The sequence below is a fragment of the Neolamprologus multifasciatus genome, chromosome 8 (genome assembly GCF_963576455.1).
Source record: "Neolamprologus multifasciatus chromosome 8, fNeoMul1.2, whole genome shotgun sequence".
Classification (NCBI taxonomy): domain Eukaryota; kingdom Metazoa; phylum Chordata; class Actinopteri; order Cichliformes; family Cichlidae; genus Neolamprologus; species Neolamprologus multifasciatus.
The window spans coordinates 8,987,406-9,008,731 of NC_140446.1; the positions used below are offsets into that span (position 1 = coordinate 8,987,406).

A 21,326-nucleotide genomic window follows, 5' to 3' on the forward strand; every position below is an offset into this window, starting at 1 on the left:
GGGAGCCAATTGAGTTGGTGGGAAAGCAAAGAGAGGATCAAGGAGTGCAAAGATAAACAGACTTCTTCTTGCGGCTGCTCCCTTTAGGTGTCGCTGCAGTGGATCGTAAGCCTCCATCTCACCCTGTCACTCGTCTGTAACACTGTGCACGTCCTTCTTCACTACATCCATAAATCTTCTCTGTGGTTTTCCCCTTTTCTCCTGCCTGACTCCTCCATAGCTCCTTAGTTTACAGAATCAGTGTATTTGTTTCAGTTTAGTTTGTGTTTGAAAATCACAAAGACTAAAATGATCTTTGTGACTAAAGAGTAAAATTATTACAAAAATTATTATTACAAAAATTTGGGACGCTCAGTAAAATGTAAATAAAAACAAAATACTGTTTGTAAAAACTCATAAGTCCATATTTTATTCACAACAGAACAAAGAAAACACCACACGTTTAAAATGAGACAGTAAAGTTCAGCTCTCTGACTCTTCTACTATGAAGTTGTGCTGTTGTTATGGCTGCAGTATGAATTTTAGCGTTGTCACACTGAAAGATGGAAAGCTTTCCCTGGAACTGGATATGTTACTCTTAAATCTGTATAAGCCTTTCAGCACTGATGATGCCTTTCCAGATGTGTAAGATGCCAGTTCCATGGGCACTAATGTACCCCCATACCATCAGAGATGCAGATTTTTGATCTGAGCATTATTAACAAACCAGAAATAATATTAACAGTTTTCTACTTCACTTTAGTCCATTTAAAATGAGCTTTGTGAGGACTCCAACCTGCATCTGTTCCCGAGCCCATCAGGAGATATTTAAAGTCTTCACAATTTTGCACTGAGGAGCATTATTCTGAACGTGCTCCACATTTTGTTTTTTGAAGAACAGTGAACATCTGTCCACCTCTAATTCTGAGAAACTCTCTGTAAAGCTTTTTTTTTAAATACCCAGTCATGTTATAGACCTGTTGCCAACAACCCTAATTAGTTGCAAAGCATTCCTCCAACAGTTTCCTCTTAATCCCACTTAGTTTTTAAGCCTTTTATTGGCAACTGCCAACGGAGTCAAAATGAGCTACTACTTTCCATGAGACATTTGATATGTTTTCTGTAATCCTATGTGCATAAAATATGAGTTTGTGAGATTACACATATTTTCCACAGCACCCAAACCTTTTTTTAATTTTATCTTTTTGGAATTGATAAGCTCTACTTAAGTAAAACCTTTTTTTTCATGTCACTTTTAGATTTTTAGATTAGTTTGTGTGAACTATCACAACCTTGTATCCAGTAATATAAGTTTAATGATTTTATATATTTTTCTTTCTGTCTAAATACTTGTTGCAACAAATTTTCAGCTTTACACTCGAGTGCAGGCTCACTTTTCAACCAATACCGTGTATTATGAGGGCGCAGGGGCAATATTTTTCAAATTTCCTTTGGGACCCTCTTTAAGAAAAAAATCCAAATGTCCGGTGGGTCCGACTGAGCACTCAGCGCCCTCTGCAGGACCACCATGCACTGGGGGAGGAGTCGCACGGCCAGCTTTATAAAACGCCTTGAAACAAAAACAGTCCAGACAGACAGACAGCTGCAGAAAACGGAAAGTCGGGGGAAATCCGGAGGGCACCAAACGCACCGTGTAACTTCACCTTTTTACCTGGAGCTGAGCGCGCGCCCGTGCGTTGTCGTTGACGTGTGTGTCGTTAGGAAAACGACGGAGAGGGGACGCTGCCGCTGGAGCCACACTGCAACGCATCTGCGCAGAGCACAACATCCACGCAGGAGCTGAAAAACATCGCCATCAGTGTTTACCACGATGCCGTTTTCCGTTAACGGCATCCTTTGCACGCTCGCGCTGCTGGTCCTGTGGCGGGCGGAGGAGCTCGCGGAAGCGTGCAGCTGCGCTCCGGTACATCCGCAACAGGCGTTCTGCAACGCCGACGTAGGTGAGTCCAGCCGCGGTGTCTGCTGCTGCTGCTGTTGTTGTTGTTGTTTATGTTGTTGTTGTTGTTGTTTATGTTTACCCGGCCTCTCGTGCAGTGAGCCAGGCTCCTGCACAGCTAACTAGCCCATCCTCTGGCCACGGTTGAATGGACTCAACTAAGCTGCTGGAAACCCTGGAAAACCTGAAGGTGCTGCTGGTGGTGGTGGTGGTAGGGGTGTTGCTCCTCAAGGCCATGGCCCAGACAGTTTGCACTACATTCGGCTCTACACTTACAGATCACATTGTCATATTTTTTGCCATGCCATGTTGATAATGTTAGACGTCCAAAATGTCTTCTTTCAGAATTATTATTTTTAAAAATAGAAACACACTCAGGTCAGATCCCCATAATGTTCTGCTCTGCAACACTGTGAGGAGTTAGGAGTGCATTTGTGACACTTATTGATAAGTTAATGATGACCTTAATGAACTTTGGTTTAAATCTCCCCCAAAATCCACTTTATACAAACTCAAAGGGTGTACCTCCACTCTGTTAGCGTGAGAGCTAAGAGACTGGAAGCAGTTTGAGATCATCTGTGTGAACCCAAAGCCTTGGCTCTGGGAGTGTTTGCTTACCGAGCTTCACCCTCAGCAGCCTCGGGACGAAGCGGCGTCGCCTGCATTTTGCAGGGCAACGTGGCACCAGAGAGGGAAAAGAGACAAGGAGGGAGCGAGCTGAAGAGAGGACAAGGGATGGGGAAAGTGAGGGAGAAATTTAACGGGTTTGTGTGTGTGTGTGGTGGGGGGGGGGGATTGAATCTCAACCGCAGAATATGTCACACCACGAGCTTTCCTCCCTCACTTCTTTTTTTTTTTTCTTTTTTTTTTCCTTTTTAAATTTCCATTCCTGTCCAGTTTCTTCCTGCATGGGGTGGTGCTGAGAGGAATTACAGGAATGTTTCTGGGGTTTTCCCAACTTTGCTCCGATGCAGTGTACGGACACACACTTGTACACACTCTTTCACACCCCAGATAGACACCGTGCAAGGCCTGCCGCCATGCACGGTAGACTGACACACACAGACACACTGGCTCGGATGACATCTGGCTGTCAGTTCAGGGTGTGTTTAGAGGGGAAAAACAATAAAAGTCACAGTGCAAGTTAAAATATGCATGGTATGAATGAGAACGAGAAAGCTGAAGATGTTTTGTTTTTTTTCATCTTGCATTTTACTTTTGAGTCTATGCTGGTAAGATGTGCATCCTTGTAATTCCTTATTGCAAAATGACAGCTCTATTTTGAGGTGTGACTCAATCTCTTGCTGAGTTGGCAGGTCTTGCAGACAGGATGTCTCAGAGGCAAGGTGTTCCAATTGTTTGTCTTTTTTAAAGCATCTGTGAGTCAGGAAAGCTTTTGTCGCAGCTGGGGGAGGATGCACGCAAACGGCAACAATGGTCGATGTCACTGTCCAGCCTAGAAACATCTAGATGAAACACTGCAGAGGAAGAGGTGAAGAAGGGGGTGGAATGGGTTTTGAGGGCTTGTGAAGGGCGGGGAGTGTCGGATGAGAGTTGGCTGAAATGTGCATGTAGGCAGCAACAAAGTGACATTGTCAAAAGTTGCGCGGTCTGACAATTGGGATTTGTTTTGGTGGAATGGGATCCCACTCCTTGCTTGTTGATACACAAACCACATAGGCGGGAACCAGCTGTGTGTTTGTGTGTGTCATCTTCTGTTTTCCAGTCAAAGTGATACTCTAGGTCAGACCACAAGCCATAAAAATCGTGCAGTGTCATGCACCCACGGTACAATCACACACACACACAAACGCGACAAACATCCTCTTTTCATATAAATCCGTTGCCCATAAAGGGGAACTTCCCTCACCCTTTCCCAGTTTAGCTCACTCTGGTCAGCGGTCTGAGAGATCAGAGTCACCGATCTCAGCAGTGGACATGGTGTGGATGATAGCACGTGTACACGTCCTTTCATGGAAATACAGAAACGTCCCCAACACATGTCACTAAAAAAAATATAATGGCACTCCTTTGGAGGATAGTAAATAAGAAACTTGGGCTAAAAAATTAAATGACAAAAGTCCTATAATATGGTTGTTTATACAGCCTTGATAACAATTATTAACACTCCAAAAATGTAAAAGATTCAAAGACAAAAAAATGCATAAAGTATAGCATAAAAACTCTACAGTTAAACTATCAATACAGACGTAATAATGTCAAAAATTTCAAATGAAGTAAAAATGAGCACCGATTGTGGAAAACAGTGATGTGTAAAATAAAGCTGGTACAGATGGTTTGTTTTTCCTTACGTCTTTTGCCTGTAGCGACAGGGAAACAAAGAAATATTTGCTGTAAAGTGACTAAGTTGGTTTATCTTCACCACACCTATTCTAAATATGTAGCTAATGTGACATCGATGTGCACGAAAGATGAACTCCAGCCAGAGCCTTTCATAAATATCTTCTGATTTACTGATTAGCTGATAATCGCTAAAACAAGGCAGATGTCAGCCTGAACCACATTTTGCTGCTATGATTGCAAACCTAATAAAAAAAAAAGTCAAATGTCTCATTTTTGGAGTGTTCACAGTACCTGATGTAACTGTTTCTGTCTTAGGTGCTTTTGCTGGACAAAAAGGTGTAATTGTTCTAACTGTATTTCTTCATTTTTCACGATAGCAACGGAGCTGTCTGAGCTGTGCAAGATGCTTTTACCAAACACATCAGTTGCCAAAGAAAAATGGAAAGCTCTTGACCCAAAAACTGAATAAAACATCCAAATCCAGGTACTGGAGATCAGCTCGGAAAAGTAAAGGCCTTTTATGAGTTTTCCAAACCAACCTTAAGTACCTGGATTTGGATGGTTTATACCGTTTTTTCCCATAAGCTTTCCATTCTTCTTTGTCCCTTTCGTGAACAAAAAGTGTTCTGAGGGACAACAGTAGTATTTCTGTTATTTACTTTTTCTTCTAAAAGCATGTTTGGATTATCTTTAAAACCCTGTTTCAACAGTCTGTGATGTTAAGCAGAGGTTTCATCGTCACAAAACTATAGAGCTAAGAAGAAAATCAAGAGGAGGATTTTGCAAAGGCTTCTGCAGCCTGTGGGGGAGGAAACACTAATAAATAGCTTCAGGCTCACCTGGAGAGGTGTACAGTGTTGGTTCAGCACATACATCATATGTTGCATGCTGAAACAATTAGGATTTAATGGCAAAAGCGCTGAGGAGTTCACCACGTTTCAATGCGTTTGCAAATTGTTACTTCAGGCAGGTCAAGTCAAGCTTGGCTCTCTGATTTCATCTTCAGCTGATCCACTTCTATGCATTTCATTGGCAAATCCAATATAAGGTGGGGTGTTTGGACGAACAATTACTTCTTTCCCTGCAAGCTGCTTTGCAACCCACCTCCACCCCAGCTCATCCTTTTCATGCTGACTCGATCACCGTCATGTCAGCTCCGGTAACTGTGTCAGGGTAAACCAGAGCCTTCAGGTCTTCATGCAGGTGTAACCAGAGGTGCCGGCTGAATTGTGTTTGAGGGCGGTTTGTCTCTGTTCAAATGACAGGTTAAACAGAAGGCTCACATAAGCCTGGAGCTGAACAAACCACACCAAGAGAGTCAGGGATGATTTGGTGGTCACTGGCGTATGAAAAAAGAAATGGACAGTCATGCAGTGGAACGAATCGGGGGGCACTTAGGATGTGGTGTGTGCATTCATATGGGGGTTTGCATGGAAAACATTGCGTAGTGCAACTAATATGTATGTAGAAGTCATTATGTGTCGTCCCGCTCTGACGGTAGGGGACCGCTTGAAATGTGGGTCAGTTGGTGGTTTATGGCTGCTGATTGAGTGCTGCTGATCGGATGACTTTTGGATCAACCTGCGGTGAAACTACTGCCTGCAGGCTCGTGGGCGTCATGCTGTTTTAGCATCGTGCTGAGTAGTCTGCCGCCTCTGCAACACACTGTTTAGACTGCACAGGATGATCCGCTCTGGCTTTATTGAAGGGGAGAAACTAACTGAGAAGTAAACATGTCTGCAACACTGAGGGAGACAGATAAGCTCCCATAACAGCAATCTGTTGTGAATAACAGGGTAATTTCCTCTCAGTATTGTGTCCTGCTGCTGATTCTTTGCTCATTAGTTTGTGGCTCAGAATGAGGTCAGGAAATGAGAGCGGAAAAACTGGGAGGAATGCAGGAGCGAGTGCCAAACAGGTATACTGCTGTGTGTGTGTGTGTTTATGTGTGCTCTGGCTGCTGCAGCTGAACATTTGCATAACCATCAAAGTGCAACCAAAATGTGGGGGTTTGATTCTGGGGAACTTGGTTTCTCTACAAAAAAAAAAAAAAAAAACCCTTAAAAAGCAGTATGTTTGTGCTCATGGTGCTGATTAAAAAAACAGATTCATTCTTCTGAAGAAGATTTGTTCTTAAACCTTTCATCTTCTTCTTTGTTAATCCTGGTAAATTAAAACCTGTTCTGTAATTTAGCCTTTAGGTTTTTCTTGTTACTTTGTTACTAAAACCTTTATTGCCACATAGAGACAATATAAAAAAACATGTAAACACAACAATAGCCGTAATAATAACAGCAATTAGTTTATATCACCCTTTAAATCTAATATTCAGATCAAATCTGGTCCTCATTAAGAGGCGTAATATGAAGATAACAGCCTACATTTTCAGGCTATATACCAAGCAAGGTGATCATATTATCTTCATATCAATCTAAGTGTGCTTTAAGAACAGCCTCACATTGCGAAGTAATACACTGCTTTCATGTAAACATGGTGTCAGTTCAAAATTAGCAGTCAGGTCCAATTAAAGTGTTGTTGAGATTAAGAAAATGGTCCAAATGTCCATCTGTAAGCTGAGGAGGCTGTTTTGCAACGATTTCTTCATCATCTTCTTCAGGATTTTTACCAATGTACTGCAAGCCCAACGGCCATCTGAGCCTAAATCAACTCGCTCTGAGGACTAAATATGGATGAATGTTGGACATTTGAGAGCTTAACTACATCTTAACTATGATGGTTAAATTGGCAGATGTATTTCGTCAGCCTAGTGTTACATTTACACATTAACAAACAGCCTGAAATAGTTAGTCAAACGGTAAAGTGCAGCCTTAACGATACAGACACACTGCATGATCTGAATGATATGTAGTAGGTGAGGAAAAAAAGCTGCATTACATGCAGGCAGTTCTCATGATGTGAGGACTAAATGTATTTAAATCTAATCCAATTTTAAAACAGTGTAATACTTTTTTATTAGTAGAGGTATAGATAAAATATTTTAAAATTTTATAATGATTCACAGACACCCAAAAAACAAACAGCCCACATGTGTTGTTGCCACGACTTTTTCATACGAGAAACCATTGTAAAGGCTCCTTAACTCTGCTTTTAGTCTCTGTCTTTACCAGTGAACTTTTTATATATGTAGTTTTTTTCAGTATGAATTATTTCAACACGAGTCACAAAAGGCTAAAGATTGGTTGACAACCACCGGTTGCTATGGGGAGAAGTGTTTATAGGAAACGCAGTGTTATTTTGGACATGTGTACATGTTTATTTAAAGAGGGCAGGTATTATTTTGGCTGGCCGCTGAATTACTAACTGAATTAATAATGAGATGGATTTAACAATAATTTACATCACGTGTTATCATTGTATCATTTTCACTTTCTGGACATTTTTTAGACTAAATGATTGTTCTGTACAGAGTTTAGTAGCATGTTTAGTAAGACTAAAAAAGAAGGAGAAAGAAAGAGAGACACTATTAACTCTGGGAGCTGTGAACCTCCATATTTGTATCTGCTCTAAGCCATAAACTGAACCCGAGGGTGTAAGAGCAGCAGCAGTCGACTGTATGTGTGTTTATAGATGTGTGTGTGTCCTATGTTCCTGCTTACTTTATGTTTTTTTTCCCCCCTGTATTGCTCATATTTTCCATTCTGAATAAATGCCCTAAGCATAGTTGAAGCTTGAAGTCAGTCAGGCCGTTAAAATACACACACGCGCGCACAAACACACACGCATGGTGAGAAACAAACCTCTGGCCAAGTCCTTCTCAGTATATCAGCTTTCAAGTTGTATTCTTAATCCTCAGCTCTTGTCCTGTGATGGTTTCCTTGGTCATGTTTTGAAGCAGGAAGGTTTGTACTGCACGCCAAGTCATGTGTCTGGCCCTCCTCTAATGTTGGCTGATGGCGACTTCTGGTTGGGTTTTCATTGACTGGACCACTTTAGATGCTAAAATTCATTTTGTTGTGGTGTTTGGATGAGACTTTAAGGCAGCTCGATGGGTGGTTTGGGCTTTTTTTTAGCCTGCAATGTGGAGTCATAAGCAGTGTTTTCCACACATAGACCCTACTTAGGCGGGTAACAGAGGTATGTACCAGAGTTATTTCAATTCTTTCTTTTTTTTTGTCTGTCTGAGAGAACACCATCCAAAAATGATTTGCTAGCAACTGTTATTTTGAAAGTCTAGTCGCTCCTAACCTACCTAACAGTATTTTATCACCAGCAAGCTGACAAGGTCATTGATGTCTTCACTCTGAATGCTTTTTTCTTCAACTGCATCATTTGTCACTGCAGTAGGTGGAAAAGTAAGATTCTCTGCTGCAGAGCAAAACAGTGAAGTTCATCCACGGGATGAGACACTCTCTAGAGAGGCAGCTGATTGTGTTGCTCAGTTATTTATTAGTCAGTCCTTGGCAGGTACAAACAAAGTACCTGCCCTTTACTTTCTGTATCCAGAAAGTAAAGGGCAAAAAAAAAGAATAAAATACATTTAAAAAATACGATAATAGTATACTTGTGCATACTGCTGTATGTTCAGAAATGCTTTTAACTCGTTCATTTCTCAGAATATAGTGGCTACCCATTACTAAACACTCATCATCATTCGTCATTCATCATCGTCAATGATGATGGCGGGGTGATCGTGGCTTAAGAGTTGGCAGTTCGTCTTGTAATCGGAAGGTTGCCGGTTCGAGCCCCGGCTCGGACAGTCTCTGTCGTTGTGTCCTTGGGCAAGACACTTCACCCGTTGCCTATTGGTAGTGGTCAGAGGCCATCACCAGTGTGTGAATGGGTGGATGACTGAACGTGTAAAGCGCTTTGGAGTCCTTAGGGACTAAGTAAAGAGCTATACAAATACAGGCCATTTACTGTTTACCATTATCAGAGCTGTGCAATGCTGATTTTGGCCTCTAATTTTGTAAGCGGTGAACATTTCCAGCTGCTTTGTTTTGTTTTGTTTTGTTTTTTGAGACCAGTGACGAATTTTTGTGACTCAAGTAAAATGACTGTCATGTATCTGGACTTATTTATTATAAATGTAGTGCATTTTATAATAAATAGGGCCAGATTTTGAACATAGCCATTATGCAGTGTTACATTGTATGGGAGTTAACGTAATTATGGGTTTCACTTTTGTTCATTTGTAATAACAAGCAGAAAAATTGGATGAAATGCTGCGGGGAAAAAACAAAAGACTAGGGTTGTTCGATATAACGATATATATCGGATGACGATATAAAAACGTTTATCGTTTCATTTTACGCTATCGTTTGTTTTGTGGTGTCGCAAAATAAACTGTTTACAGCAATACTTTTTCATCGTTTTGATGGTCACTGTAGTGGCTATATTAATTTCTTAAAGTTCTCTCTTTATCTTATATTTAATATAACCACACTACAGATGGACAAGCGCCTGTTTTTATGCGTTGTGGTTAGCAACAACGACGGTAAAACCATTGCGTGTCCACGTGTTTATGTTCCACATAAACCTTTCACAATAAAGCTCAAGATCCTGTTGAGACTTTTCAAAATAAACTGAATCACGTGAAAGAGCAGGTTATTTACGGATGAGAAGTAAAAAAGAGCCGCCAGATGCTAAAAAATAAACCTTAGACTCAAACGTTAGAACAGGCTTTTCCCCGCAGCACGCCGTGTAATAAATACTCACAAAGAAAACGGCGGCCTTTACAACTTATGTCTGTTAAAACACTCGACTCCAGCTACATGACGCGCAGCAGGAAACACTTCCCGCAAGTCGAGCTGCCCGAGATTCACAGAATTTACAGAAAATGTTACATTTTTGTGATTTGTATCGTTATCGGGACGATAGAATTCTTATATCGGGATATGAGATTTTGGTCATATCGCACAGTCCTACAAAAGACATAATAAATTTATGATGGATTAGCCAATTTATAATGTATACTGTACTATTAAGGTTGAGATATCAGTATTCATAAGCCTCACATTTATAACTCTGGAAACAAATGTATTTATTATAGGGTTATGTCATTATTTCCTGTGTACTGGGTACACTCTCACTCTCACCAGCTGCACACTGATAAGGTGTTGGGATTGTTAGCATTTTCTCTGTATTATTGTAGTCTTTACCTTACAGCATAAAGTACTTTGAGGAAACCGTTGTTGTGATTTGACGCTGTATATACTACAACTGAATTTAATCGTGTCCTTTAGGGTCACCCCTTTATGCCTCCCTTTAAGCCTCTTTGTCCAGGCAGCTATTCCTCACAAGTAGAAGATTTGATCAACACACCTCAGCACATCAGCATATTAGGGATGTCTGCTCTCAGTGACATCACACAGAACTACAAGTAGAAAAAACTATGCTAAACTGTGTGTTTAGAGCAGGCTGACGTGTGAACATTGATCACAGACATTATTTGTACATGAACTGTTCTCGTTATTCGAAACTTTGGCCATGTTTAACGCCATGTAACAGTGTATGTAAAACTGAAAATAAGTAGAAGCATAGTAGGTCCCTTTTAAGTTACAGATGGTTTACAGTTGCTAAATCAGTGATGGGGTGATTCCTGTCGAAATGCATTTGTTTGTATACAAACTCGTAAATTTCAGCTTTGATTAAAAGAAACTGATATTTTGTAACATAGTTGTTAACCTTTTGTTTAACCTTTTGCTTCATTTGTGAGTTACTTTAACTTAATTAGGAGGGAGTTAGTTTCATTCATTTACTTTTTGACCTAATTGGTGGACATGCAGACCAACACCAATTACAGTATGGGGCTTATGGGGCCTGCATCCAAAGTTTTAGCCGTTACCCAACAAACATTAGCAGGTTTCCCTTTTTATCCTTTTTAGTGGGAATCATTGACTTTTTTTGTTTCTACTCTTTTGTTCATTGGTATGAAAGACAATAATGAAAGCTTCAGTGAGTAAATACGATGAATTCCTGCAGCCTCTGACGCCGTGTTTCTGTGTTTTCCAACCAGTGATTCGAGCAAAGGTGGTGGGAGAGAGAGAAGTGGATTCTGGGAACGACATCTATGGGAACCCCATCAAGAGGATCCAGTATGAGGTCAAACAGATCAAGGTAAGAATATCCTCACTGTTTTAGCCAAAAAGGTTTGACATTGAGTCCGCTTTTAATACCCTGTGCACTGTGTTTTATTTTCAGATGTTCAAGGGACCTACCCAGGACATCGAATCTGTCTTCACTGCTCCCGTGTCCGCCGTTTGCGGCGTCACCCTTGATGCCACCGGCAAGAAGGAGTATCTGATCTCAGGTTTGTGTGAATATCCCCTGTCTCCCGGAAATAATACTGCAAATGAAATTTGATAATCTCAACTAGCTTGTGGAAAACAAGCTGCTGTTGTCGGAGGGATAGGTATAATGATGTATACAAACTATACGTCATTATATAAAACAAAAAGTGAAAGAATGCACAGACAGAGAGAAGCACAGCACAGAACATGCAAACAGATAATCAGATATGGTCCTGCAGGTGCAAACAGCCGGGCAGACAAACCTGAGATCGGATAAAGAGTAGTGGGCAATTTTGCATGTTGGTGGAGCAGCTGTTTATGTTATTATAGGTAATGATACTCTGCTGGCTAAATCCCGTGGAGACTGGGAGGGACCTTGTCTGTTGTGGTACAGCTTAAGCTCCTGAGGTATTTTATGCCTTAGTGACTGTTTACATCTGCATAACATCTGCGTCATTTTTCAAAATTTGTAAACTGAAACCAGCTGTAGTCATTATTTAACACTAACAGCACATCACGTGACTGCCCTAAAGTCAACAGAGTAGCTTGAAGTGGTGAACAAACCTTCTAAACTCAGAGCAACAAATTTCAGCCAATTGTTTACCTTTCTGACCACAGCTTTACAGTTTGGCTTTGGCGTCAGTGTCTCAATAGCACCGTTGTCAGCCACAGCAGGCAGCTGCTTGTCTTTAGAGGAAAAGCTGTGAAACCCACTGCCCAAACAACAGACAAACAGTGTTAGCGACAAGTTGATAAACTGCTTATTCTGCTGCTAAAGGGTCAGAAGTTAGAGGCTTCTGACCTCTAACTTCTGTAGAGATAGTAGAAATCCAAAACATAGCTGGGCATTAGATGACAATATTTAGAGTTAACCCATCCACAGTGGGGCCACAAGCCAGTGTACTCCCAGTTCCAGATAAAAATTGGTTTCCATACCTAGTCTCCTCCTGCTCCAGCAAGAGGGTGCTCCACCACAAAGGCCCTTGTGATTGCTTTTGTTGCTGGGAGATTAGTACAGTTGTTCCCAGTTTGCATGGAATAAAATCTGCCTAAATATTTTACCCAACACATTTCAAAAGGTGCAACTTTTACTTTAAAGAGTCACAGTTTCTGGTTTGTAACCACTCAGAAACTGGTTGGGAAATGCATACTTTTCCCTAGTGGATCAATGACCAGTCTCTAGGCCTTTCTGACAGAGGCCTTAGTTGGTTTAGCTTAGTATGATTCTCACTTTGGGACTGGCCAACCGCTTGCTTAGATATAGAGTGAGAAGTTCAGTAATTCGGGAGGGGCTCAGAGTTGAACCGCTACTCCTCCACATCGAAAGGAGTCAGCTGAGGTGGGTCAGGATGACAAGGATCCCTCCTGGGTGAAGTGTATACCGGGGACGTCCCAACAAAGGAAGAGCCCAGGTTAGACCCCAGCCCTGGAGAAGCAGAATAAAATTGGAAATATTTAAAGAGTTAATATTTAAATAGTTAATGATACTGGACAAAAAAGGAGTCTAGAACATAATTTTAAGTTTTGTTTGAATGAAACAATATTTTACAGTTAAATAATGTGTTATACTTTAATGCTCTTTAAATAAGCAGGCAGATAAAAGACAGCATGGATGGCTTTGATTCTGTGTTTGCAGTCATTGCTAAACAGAGCAGACGCATATGGGAATATGAGCTGCTGATTTCCAGTTTTGATTAGATTAGCTCATTACCCGCGTTATTGTCTGTTAGTTACTAGTAGATCTTTAGTCCGTTGCAGTACTCGGAACACAGAAGCAAAAAAAATCTTAGTAGATGAGTCACGAAGATTATCTTCTTTATTAATAAGATTAATTTTTCATTTCTTTGTATATTTCTTATGACACATGAGTAGGGATGGGTACCGGTATCCGGTGCCATGATGGCACCGGTTCTGACTGTTACGGATTCAAATATTGAGGAGGGATACAGGAGGAAAACCCAAAATAACCACACTGGTCCGGCCGGGTCAAGTCAAACGATGATTTAATGAACACACGCGTGGGAGATGGACACCATACATCAGACAGCATCAGATCTCAATACAAACTCCACACACTCATTGTTTTATAGAAATCAGGGTATTAGAACGCCCCCTCATGCGTACAGATAATACAATACAGTCAATATTGACAACTTTAGACACATCAAGAAAAACATTCTCTTCGTCTCGAGGACAGACACTGGCTCCAGCGCCTCTCCTCGGAGCCAACTGTCCCCTACGGAGACACAACATTACAGCTGCAAGGTTTTCCAAATGATCAAGTTGACCTGTATATTACGCTGAGTCAGGGATACAATATTAACTGCATGTTGGTTTAATGAACTACCATTACTTAAAAACTTAATAAATTGATTGATTGAATCTTTATTTTGAACATGTTAAAAAAGTACATCAACATAGAATCAAAAGAGACAAATAAACAAAGCAAAGTTTAGTTAAAAAGATATAACTGAATAAAAATCACAAAGAATCACATAATATCAGTGTTATGTAAGCGCGTGCAACCTCCTGGGCCCAAAGTCATCTCACACCATGGATCAGCCAGTCATAGCGCTGACTGAAGTTTTTGACCTTTATTAACTCGGGCACAACTCTATAATAAGCAACAAACTGCCATATGTGTAAGGTGATCATGTTTACACCTGCAAAGAGAGATCATATAATTATTCTGACACCTGTAAATAAAAGATTAACACCAGGTTATAACAATCACTGTAATTCAAAGGTTAAATGTAATGTCAATAACTTCAATCAATGTTTAATGCAATGGTTATTAAATGATTCTGATATAATGATGATGATTCTGCTAAAAATGAAATAAAACACCCCTTTTCACCCGACAATTCCCTCTGTTGACCTCTAGGAGAATCCAGAGGTCACAACACCAAATGTTATATCAATTCTTGATCTACACAGCCTGTTCTACGTGCATCAGTGGCATCATGGACATGGGAGTCACAACTCCAGGGTCCACTGCCCTTGTGATCACTTTCTCCAACAATGCTCTGGCACAAGGAATAAAACAACACCCACAAATAACAAAAATACCCACCGAAATAGACAAAGTAAGCATGACCGAAAGCACAAGCCCTTTCCACCGTCCGAACACCGAGTCCATCCAGCCCTCCAGCGGATTGTCAACTCCTGAGTGATCATGCATCGTTTCAGACAGGCTCTTTAAGCCCTCAAGAGCCCGAGTCACTGAGCCGTCCGGAGCGGTGTTGTTTGGAATGAAGGTGCAGCACTGATCTCCAAACATGGCACAAACGCCCCCTTTTTCTGCTAATAGCATATCAAGGGCCATCCTATTTTGCACACCCATTAATGAGGTGGGACCCACCTGCTCCGCTAACCCCTCCATCCCGTCTCTGGTCAGGTTAGAGAGTCTCAGCACATTATAATGAACATAATTAATCCTATCTACGTTCTTGTTTGGGGTCACTGGAAAGAAAGCAGAGATTATTGGAAGATTTTCAAAACCGGCTGCTATTTGATCAGCAAGTTTATATTCACTTGGAACCCCCCTGGGCACTCCAATGGAGTCGATCCAGGTTGGTGAATTCATTCTAGGGTCATAAACATGTGTTCCATCAATTTGTGTTTTTAGCAAAATGTGTCTCTTTCGTCTGGCTGCCAATGTGCGTGTGTTGCGCTGTGGGGTCGCTTTTACCTGATTTCCAATTAGCATAAGTGGCGCTCCTAGTCTCACCATCGCGCACGTCCCCACGCTTCCCAGAGGAACACGAACCAAAAGAGTCTTATGGCCGCAATAATAATACAGCCCGCTTCTGGCCCAGGTTCCAATCAATGTAGTCGCATCACTTACATTATTTGTGGTCCTCCCCAGGTGTGTAACAGAACACCAACTGGGATCAATTTCTCCCAAATTATACTTTACTTTATCGGTGGAGAACTTAAAACACGTATAATTATCCTTTCTAGGCATAAACGGTCCTACTTGGGTGTATTTGTGGATAGGGGGAAATAAACTGGACAAAACAGTGCAATTCCCACTATTCACCACTTCTCTCGTCATTCGCAACATGCAATTATAGCCCCACTGATCTTCTGGATGCAGTGGCGCCGGCTCTGTGAACAAACGCGGTCTAGCGGAAGCACAAGCTACACAATTAGACAATTTTTGTTCTCTCGCATTTTGAGCCATCCAGTCCAGCCAGATGTTGCTGTCACTGAACCCGGTGGCGCGTTCAATCAAATCTCGAGGTTTTAATGTGCTGTAGTCCACCGACAGGACCCGTCTACCGTTTGGTTCCTGTTCCTCTGGCACCGCCTCCGACGACCCGCTTCCTTTTTGGCCTGTAAAAGAAGTAACAGAGTTGATTGGATTGAAAGTCACGTGTGTTTCTGTTTCTTTTCTAACTGACTGTACTATGTTATGTTTTCCTAAGAAATTAACTTTAATTAATCTTTTTGGATCAGTTCCTGCAGTTTCCACACCCACAACTAAATATACAGGTTTTTCCCGCTGCCAATTCCCCAATGACAAAGTTAACAGATTTTTAGATGGACTGTAATCCCTTTGAAGTTTAAGCTCATGTCCTGGTCCTAATTCTGACGGTTCCCAATTTTCCCCAGTATAACCCTTTACCTGATTCCAATTCCTACACCACCCGTCATAAGGCCGATTTCCCCTTTCGCAGTGTGTACTCACTGAGTAATCCCAGCAGATCCACACATTGTATCCTCGCCAATTGCCGCTCGCGCCCTTACAGTTAAAAACATCACACAAATCAAACGTAAAAGAGGTTGTGGAGCCGTTAACATAATCTAATTCTAAACCACCATAAGTGCTGAGACACTCATCCTTTTTACCAGAGATTTCGCGCTTCATTCTCGCCCGCGACTTGAGTTCACTGAGTGGTATATCGAGTGGGGCTGGGCTGGAATGACCTCCGTGCTCAGACAGTCTGCGTGGGCCGGTCTGCAACAAATAAACCAAAAAACATATAGCGGTGATTAATAACATAATTAACATCAAACGAAGTAACATTTTGTTAATTTTTGTAACTTCTCTCTCATCACAGGTTTCTGATTGTTGTAATGGCATTGTATCATGTATGACTTGTTTTTTGTTATTTTTGTCTTTTTTTTTTTTTTTTTTTTTACATACAAGTTCAAAACTCTTCTTATCAAAGCCTTTATGTGAAATCTTCAATTTGATACCGCTCCCTTTTGCTGTCGCGGTGACTTCCTCCTAAGCTGGTCTTCGTTCTTCGGCCTCCCAGATAGACTACCGGTCGGCCCGTTGCACAGGTGTGAGGGTTTATTCTGCCTCTGTTTTTCACCTGTGTTGGGTGGAGTTGCAATTTTTTCCACCCAGCTGTCGTGTGCCGGTGCACACTGCGACCAGTGGTACCAGTTGTCGCCTTTCCCTTTCAGTTGAACCGCTTTCGCCGTCCGGGCAAACACCTCGTATGGACCAGTCCAACGAGGTTCCTTCCACTTGCGTTTGATGACCTTCAGCCACACTACTCTCGCGTCTGGGACCTCTCCTTCTCCTGGGGGTTTTTCACAAGCCACCTGCTTTGTGAAGCTGGACACAAGCGCCTTTAACTCGTTCCAATAGTCTGCGTGAGACCTGTTCCCTCTCGTGCCCTGTTCGACCGGGCCCACCGTCCAAGGTGCCGGAAACTGTCTCCCAGTCTGCAGCTCGTATGGCGTGAAACCTGTGGACTGATTAACAGAACATCTTATGGTCATCAATGCGACCGGCAGGGCCGCAACCCAATTGAGCCCTGTTTGCGCGCAGATTTTAGCTAATTTGTTTTTCAAATTTAAATTCATCCTTTCTACTTTCCCTTGGGATTGAGGATGATACACTGTTCCAAATTTGTGCTGAACTCCCAACATTTTTTCCACCTTTGCCAAATCTTGATTTTTAAAGTGGGTTCCATTATCTGATCGGATCCGTTTAGGGAACCCATGTCGAGGAATATAATGATTTATTAAACATTTGATCACGGTCCTCGCATCTTCCTTTTTAGTCGCCCATGCCTCTGGCCAGCCGGTCAGTACATCTACACACACCAACAAATAACGAAGACCACCAGGGCCTGAATCAATCATATCAGTGAAATCAATGACAATCTCCTCTCCCGGCCTCTCAGGCATCCGGAACTTACCCAATTCTGGTTTGATCGCTGGCTTGGGATTGTGTGCTCCACAGATTAGACACCTTTTGGCCTTCTCCCTTATCATTTCTCTGAGGTTAGGGTGCCACCAGTGACACAGATTCCTCTCCATCTGTGCTATTCCGACGTGTCCAAGCCCGTGGGCCTCGCTCACCTTCTGTTTCGCCATTTCGTCTGTTAGCACGGGACGCCCGTCTGGCCCCCTCCACAAGCCTCCATCCTGCCAGGCTCCCTTATTTTTCCACACCCCCTTTTCCTCTGGGGATGCCTCCTCCTGGGTCTGTTTGACCTCCTCCGTTTGGTTAATTGGCCCTTCCTCTTCTGCAATTACCTGTATCATTTGTCTCCGTCCTTTGTAACCTGCTGCCTCCTTTGCGGCTTCGTCCGCTTTCTGGTTTCCTTTTGCCACCATGCTGGTTCCTTGTGAGTGCCCTTTGCATTTTATGATACTCACTTCTCTTGGATCGGCCAAGGCCTCCTCCAGTTCCTCCATTTCCTTCTTGTGGCAAATAGGTGCGTTGGTTGCTGTTCTGAATCCTGCTCTTTTCCATTGAGGCAGCTCCACGTGCGCTGCTCCGAATGCATACGCTGAGTCAGTGTAGATGTTCACTCTCATATCCTTAGCTAACCTCAAAGCTCGAGCTAGGGCTATCACTTCAGCTCTCTGAGCCGACTGCTGTCCCTCAATCCTTCCTGCTTCTTTGACCTGATACTCATTTCCTACTCTACAGACCACCGCATAGCCGGTTTTTAGTCCTTCTTCATCTCTGTGGCAACATCCATCTGTGAACCAATCCTCAGCTCCAGGTATAGGTTCCGCCTTCAGGTCCTCTCTAATTTTTTCTTCAACCTGTGCTCTTTTGACGCAGTCATGTGGTTCCCCTGCTCCCATTAAATCTGCCATGTTAGTTCCTTCATGTGTGAATGTCAAATTTGGAGCCTCCAAAACTTTACTCAATTTCTGTTGTGCCCGTGGCGTCATACTAAATGCTTGTGAGTTCACGTACGCCACTATACTATGTGTAGTGAGTATTTTTAGTGGATGTCCTCTCACTACATGTGCTGTTTTCTGAATGACTTTGGCAACTCCTGCTGCATGTTGTGTGCATGTGGGATGTCTTGCTTCTGTTGGATGCAGTTTTATACTAACATACATGAGAACATCCCTACTCCCCCCTTTTTTCTGAAACAACACCCCGTTTACGACGGAGTTTGTTTCTGAAATATCCAAATAGAATGGCTCATCATAATTAGGTGTAACCAAATCAGATGCTCTTGACAGATCCTGTTTTAATGCAATAAACGCGGTTTCAGTGTCAGGCGTCCAAGGCAATTCAGCCTTAAGATTTCGAACGCCAACTTGCTTCAGTAGGCCCCTTAAAGGGGCAGTTTTACCTACATAGTCAGGAATGAACTTTCTGCTGTAACCTGTCAAACCAAGGAAAGAAAGCATTTCTCTCACTGTTCGCGGTTTTGGGTGTGTCAGAATTTGGTCTCTGTGTGTGTTCATTAAGCCCACTGATTTGTGTGCGATTACCCGACCCAAAAATGTTACCTCAGATCGAACCAATTGCAACTTTTCTTTACTCACTTTGAAGCCACACTCCGCCAATCTATTCAACACGACGAGCGAGGCTGCCGCACAATCCGCTGCTGACGGGGCTGCAATGAGAAGATCATCGACATATTGAATCAATGTACATCCATCTGGCAAATTACATGTTGACAGGGCCTCTTTGAGCACCTGATTGAAAATGCCAGGAGAAAGTGCAAAACCTTGTGGTAAACGTGTGTATCTGAATTTTTTGCCTCTGTATGTGAATGAGAAAATGTCTCTGAGTGACTCATGCAGTGGAAGACAAAAGAATGCATTTGCTAGGTCAATACAAGTGAACCACTTTTGGTCACACTTAATATCTGATAGTGCAGTGTAAGGGTTTGGAACAGGTACAGTGTTTGTGTGCAATATGGCATTAATGGCACGCAAATCATGTGCCATACGATACTTTCCTGTTCCAGATTTCTCCACCGGTAGAATTGGTGTGTTCCAATGTGAGTAAGATGGCTCTAACACTCCGGCATTTAACAGCCCTTCAATTGTTTCTGCAATTCCTTCTTCTGCTTCCGGTTTATGTTTATACTGCGGTCTGTTGATTGGTGTGTTTGATTTCAGGTGGAACAGGATAGGCGAACAGGTGGCCAGGCCAACATCTGTGGGCCCTTTGGACCACAAACTGTCAGGCAGTTTTGACAGTTCAGCAACTGCATCAGGATGATCTGCTCTCTCTCTTCCATATGTTTCTGAAATTTCTTGATGTTCAAGGGTCACTACATCATTAGACATGCAAGTTATGCGATAAATTTTAGAATTTGGTGCATAACATAAATTTGGAATTTGGGTGCTTTGCCACCCGGCGTCGTCCAGCGCCCGCCTGACCATTGGTCCCAGATCACATGCTCCATGACCTTCGTGGACCGCCAATGTAATGTGAGGGGCCGAATTTTCTCCCACATTATACCAAGGCAGTTGTTCATCAGTTAATTTTACAGCCGCGGCTACACCTTCTGGCCCAATGTAAATGTTATTTGTTTGCACATTCCAGATCTGACCCTCAAGATCAGACTGGAATAGTTCACGATAGGTGTCATCATTTTCCCTGTCATAAAAAAGAGTGACGTGGTATGGATCTCGTGGTGGGGAGTAAACTGCCAAGCTCATTATCCAGGGTCTCCACAGTTGGAATTGACTTAGAATGCCTTCCTCCAGTAGCCTTCCCCAGTAAATGTCGGCTTTGGGTTGTTCACAGTTCTGAAGCAGATACTGAGTCTTTGAGTTTGTTCCCAGGCACGGGAAATGCTGTCCTCCTGGCAGAGTAACAGACAGTCCATCTGCAGAGCACATGATAGTAGCTCCCAGCTTCACGAGCAGGTCCCTGCCCATGAGATTCACTGGCACTTGAGGTGACACCACATATTGATGCTTCACAGTCTGCTTTCCCAGCTTTGTCACGGCTGGATCGGTCAACGGCAGAGTCATTGGAACCCCGGAAAAACCCACCACATTAACTGTGTGATAGGAAAGTGTGGCACAGTCTGGTGTTGCTTTCAATGTGGAATATGTTGCTCCAGTGTCCACTAGAAAGGGCAATTCTGTCCCTTCCACGGTCATTGACAGCATAGGGTCTGCCATGCCCATGCTGTTTGGTCTCTCCGGGCTCCTTCAGTACTGCTGCTGTTCCCAGCCCCAGTCAGCCACTGGGTACTGAGCGACTGGCGCTGCACTTGGGTTTGGGGCTTGATATGCTCCCCTGTACCCATTTCTCCCTCTTTGTGTTCCACGTGCCTGGGGTCGATAGCCTCTCCTTGGATTGCTTTGAAAAAATTCTGGACAATCTCTACTCCAGTGTCCCTCTGCTCCACATTTCCAACAGGCATTCCAAGGCATGTTAGTGGGATTCCCTGTTTCACGAGCTCTTTGCACTCCCCTCACTGATCCACCACGCCCTCTTTGCGGACCACCGGTTCCCCAATTCCCTATGGGTTGACGCTGCCTTGGTGCATTGACGGGCCACCTGTCATCAGAGCACAGACTCGGGTCTCCCTCTGGCCATTCAGGCGCGGGACCAGGCCGGGGCCCAGCTATCATTATTTTCTTTGCGTTCT

At 42.8% G+C, this 21,326-nt stretch overlaps 1 protein-coding gene across 1 annotated transcript in view; it reads left to right on the forward strand.

Moving 5' to 3' along the window:
* Window positions 1–1,517: 1,517 nt before the first annotated feature.
* Window positions 1,518–21,326, forward strand: part of timp2a (TIMP metallopeptidase inhibitor 2a) — a 31,576-nt gene continuing 11,767 nt past the window's right edge. Inside the window, exons 1-3 of the mRNA XM_085171157.1 lie at window positions 1,518–1,940; window positions 11,217–11,317; window positions 11,402–11,510. Of these exons, the coding sequence (XP_085027283.1) occupies window positions 1,811–1,940; window positions 11,217–11,317; window positions 11,402–11,510 (340 nt within the window). The 5' untranslated portion in view covers window positions 1,518–1,810. The remainder of the gene's footprint in view (window positions 1,941–11,216; window positions 11,318–11,401; window positions 11,511–21,326) is intronic.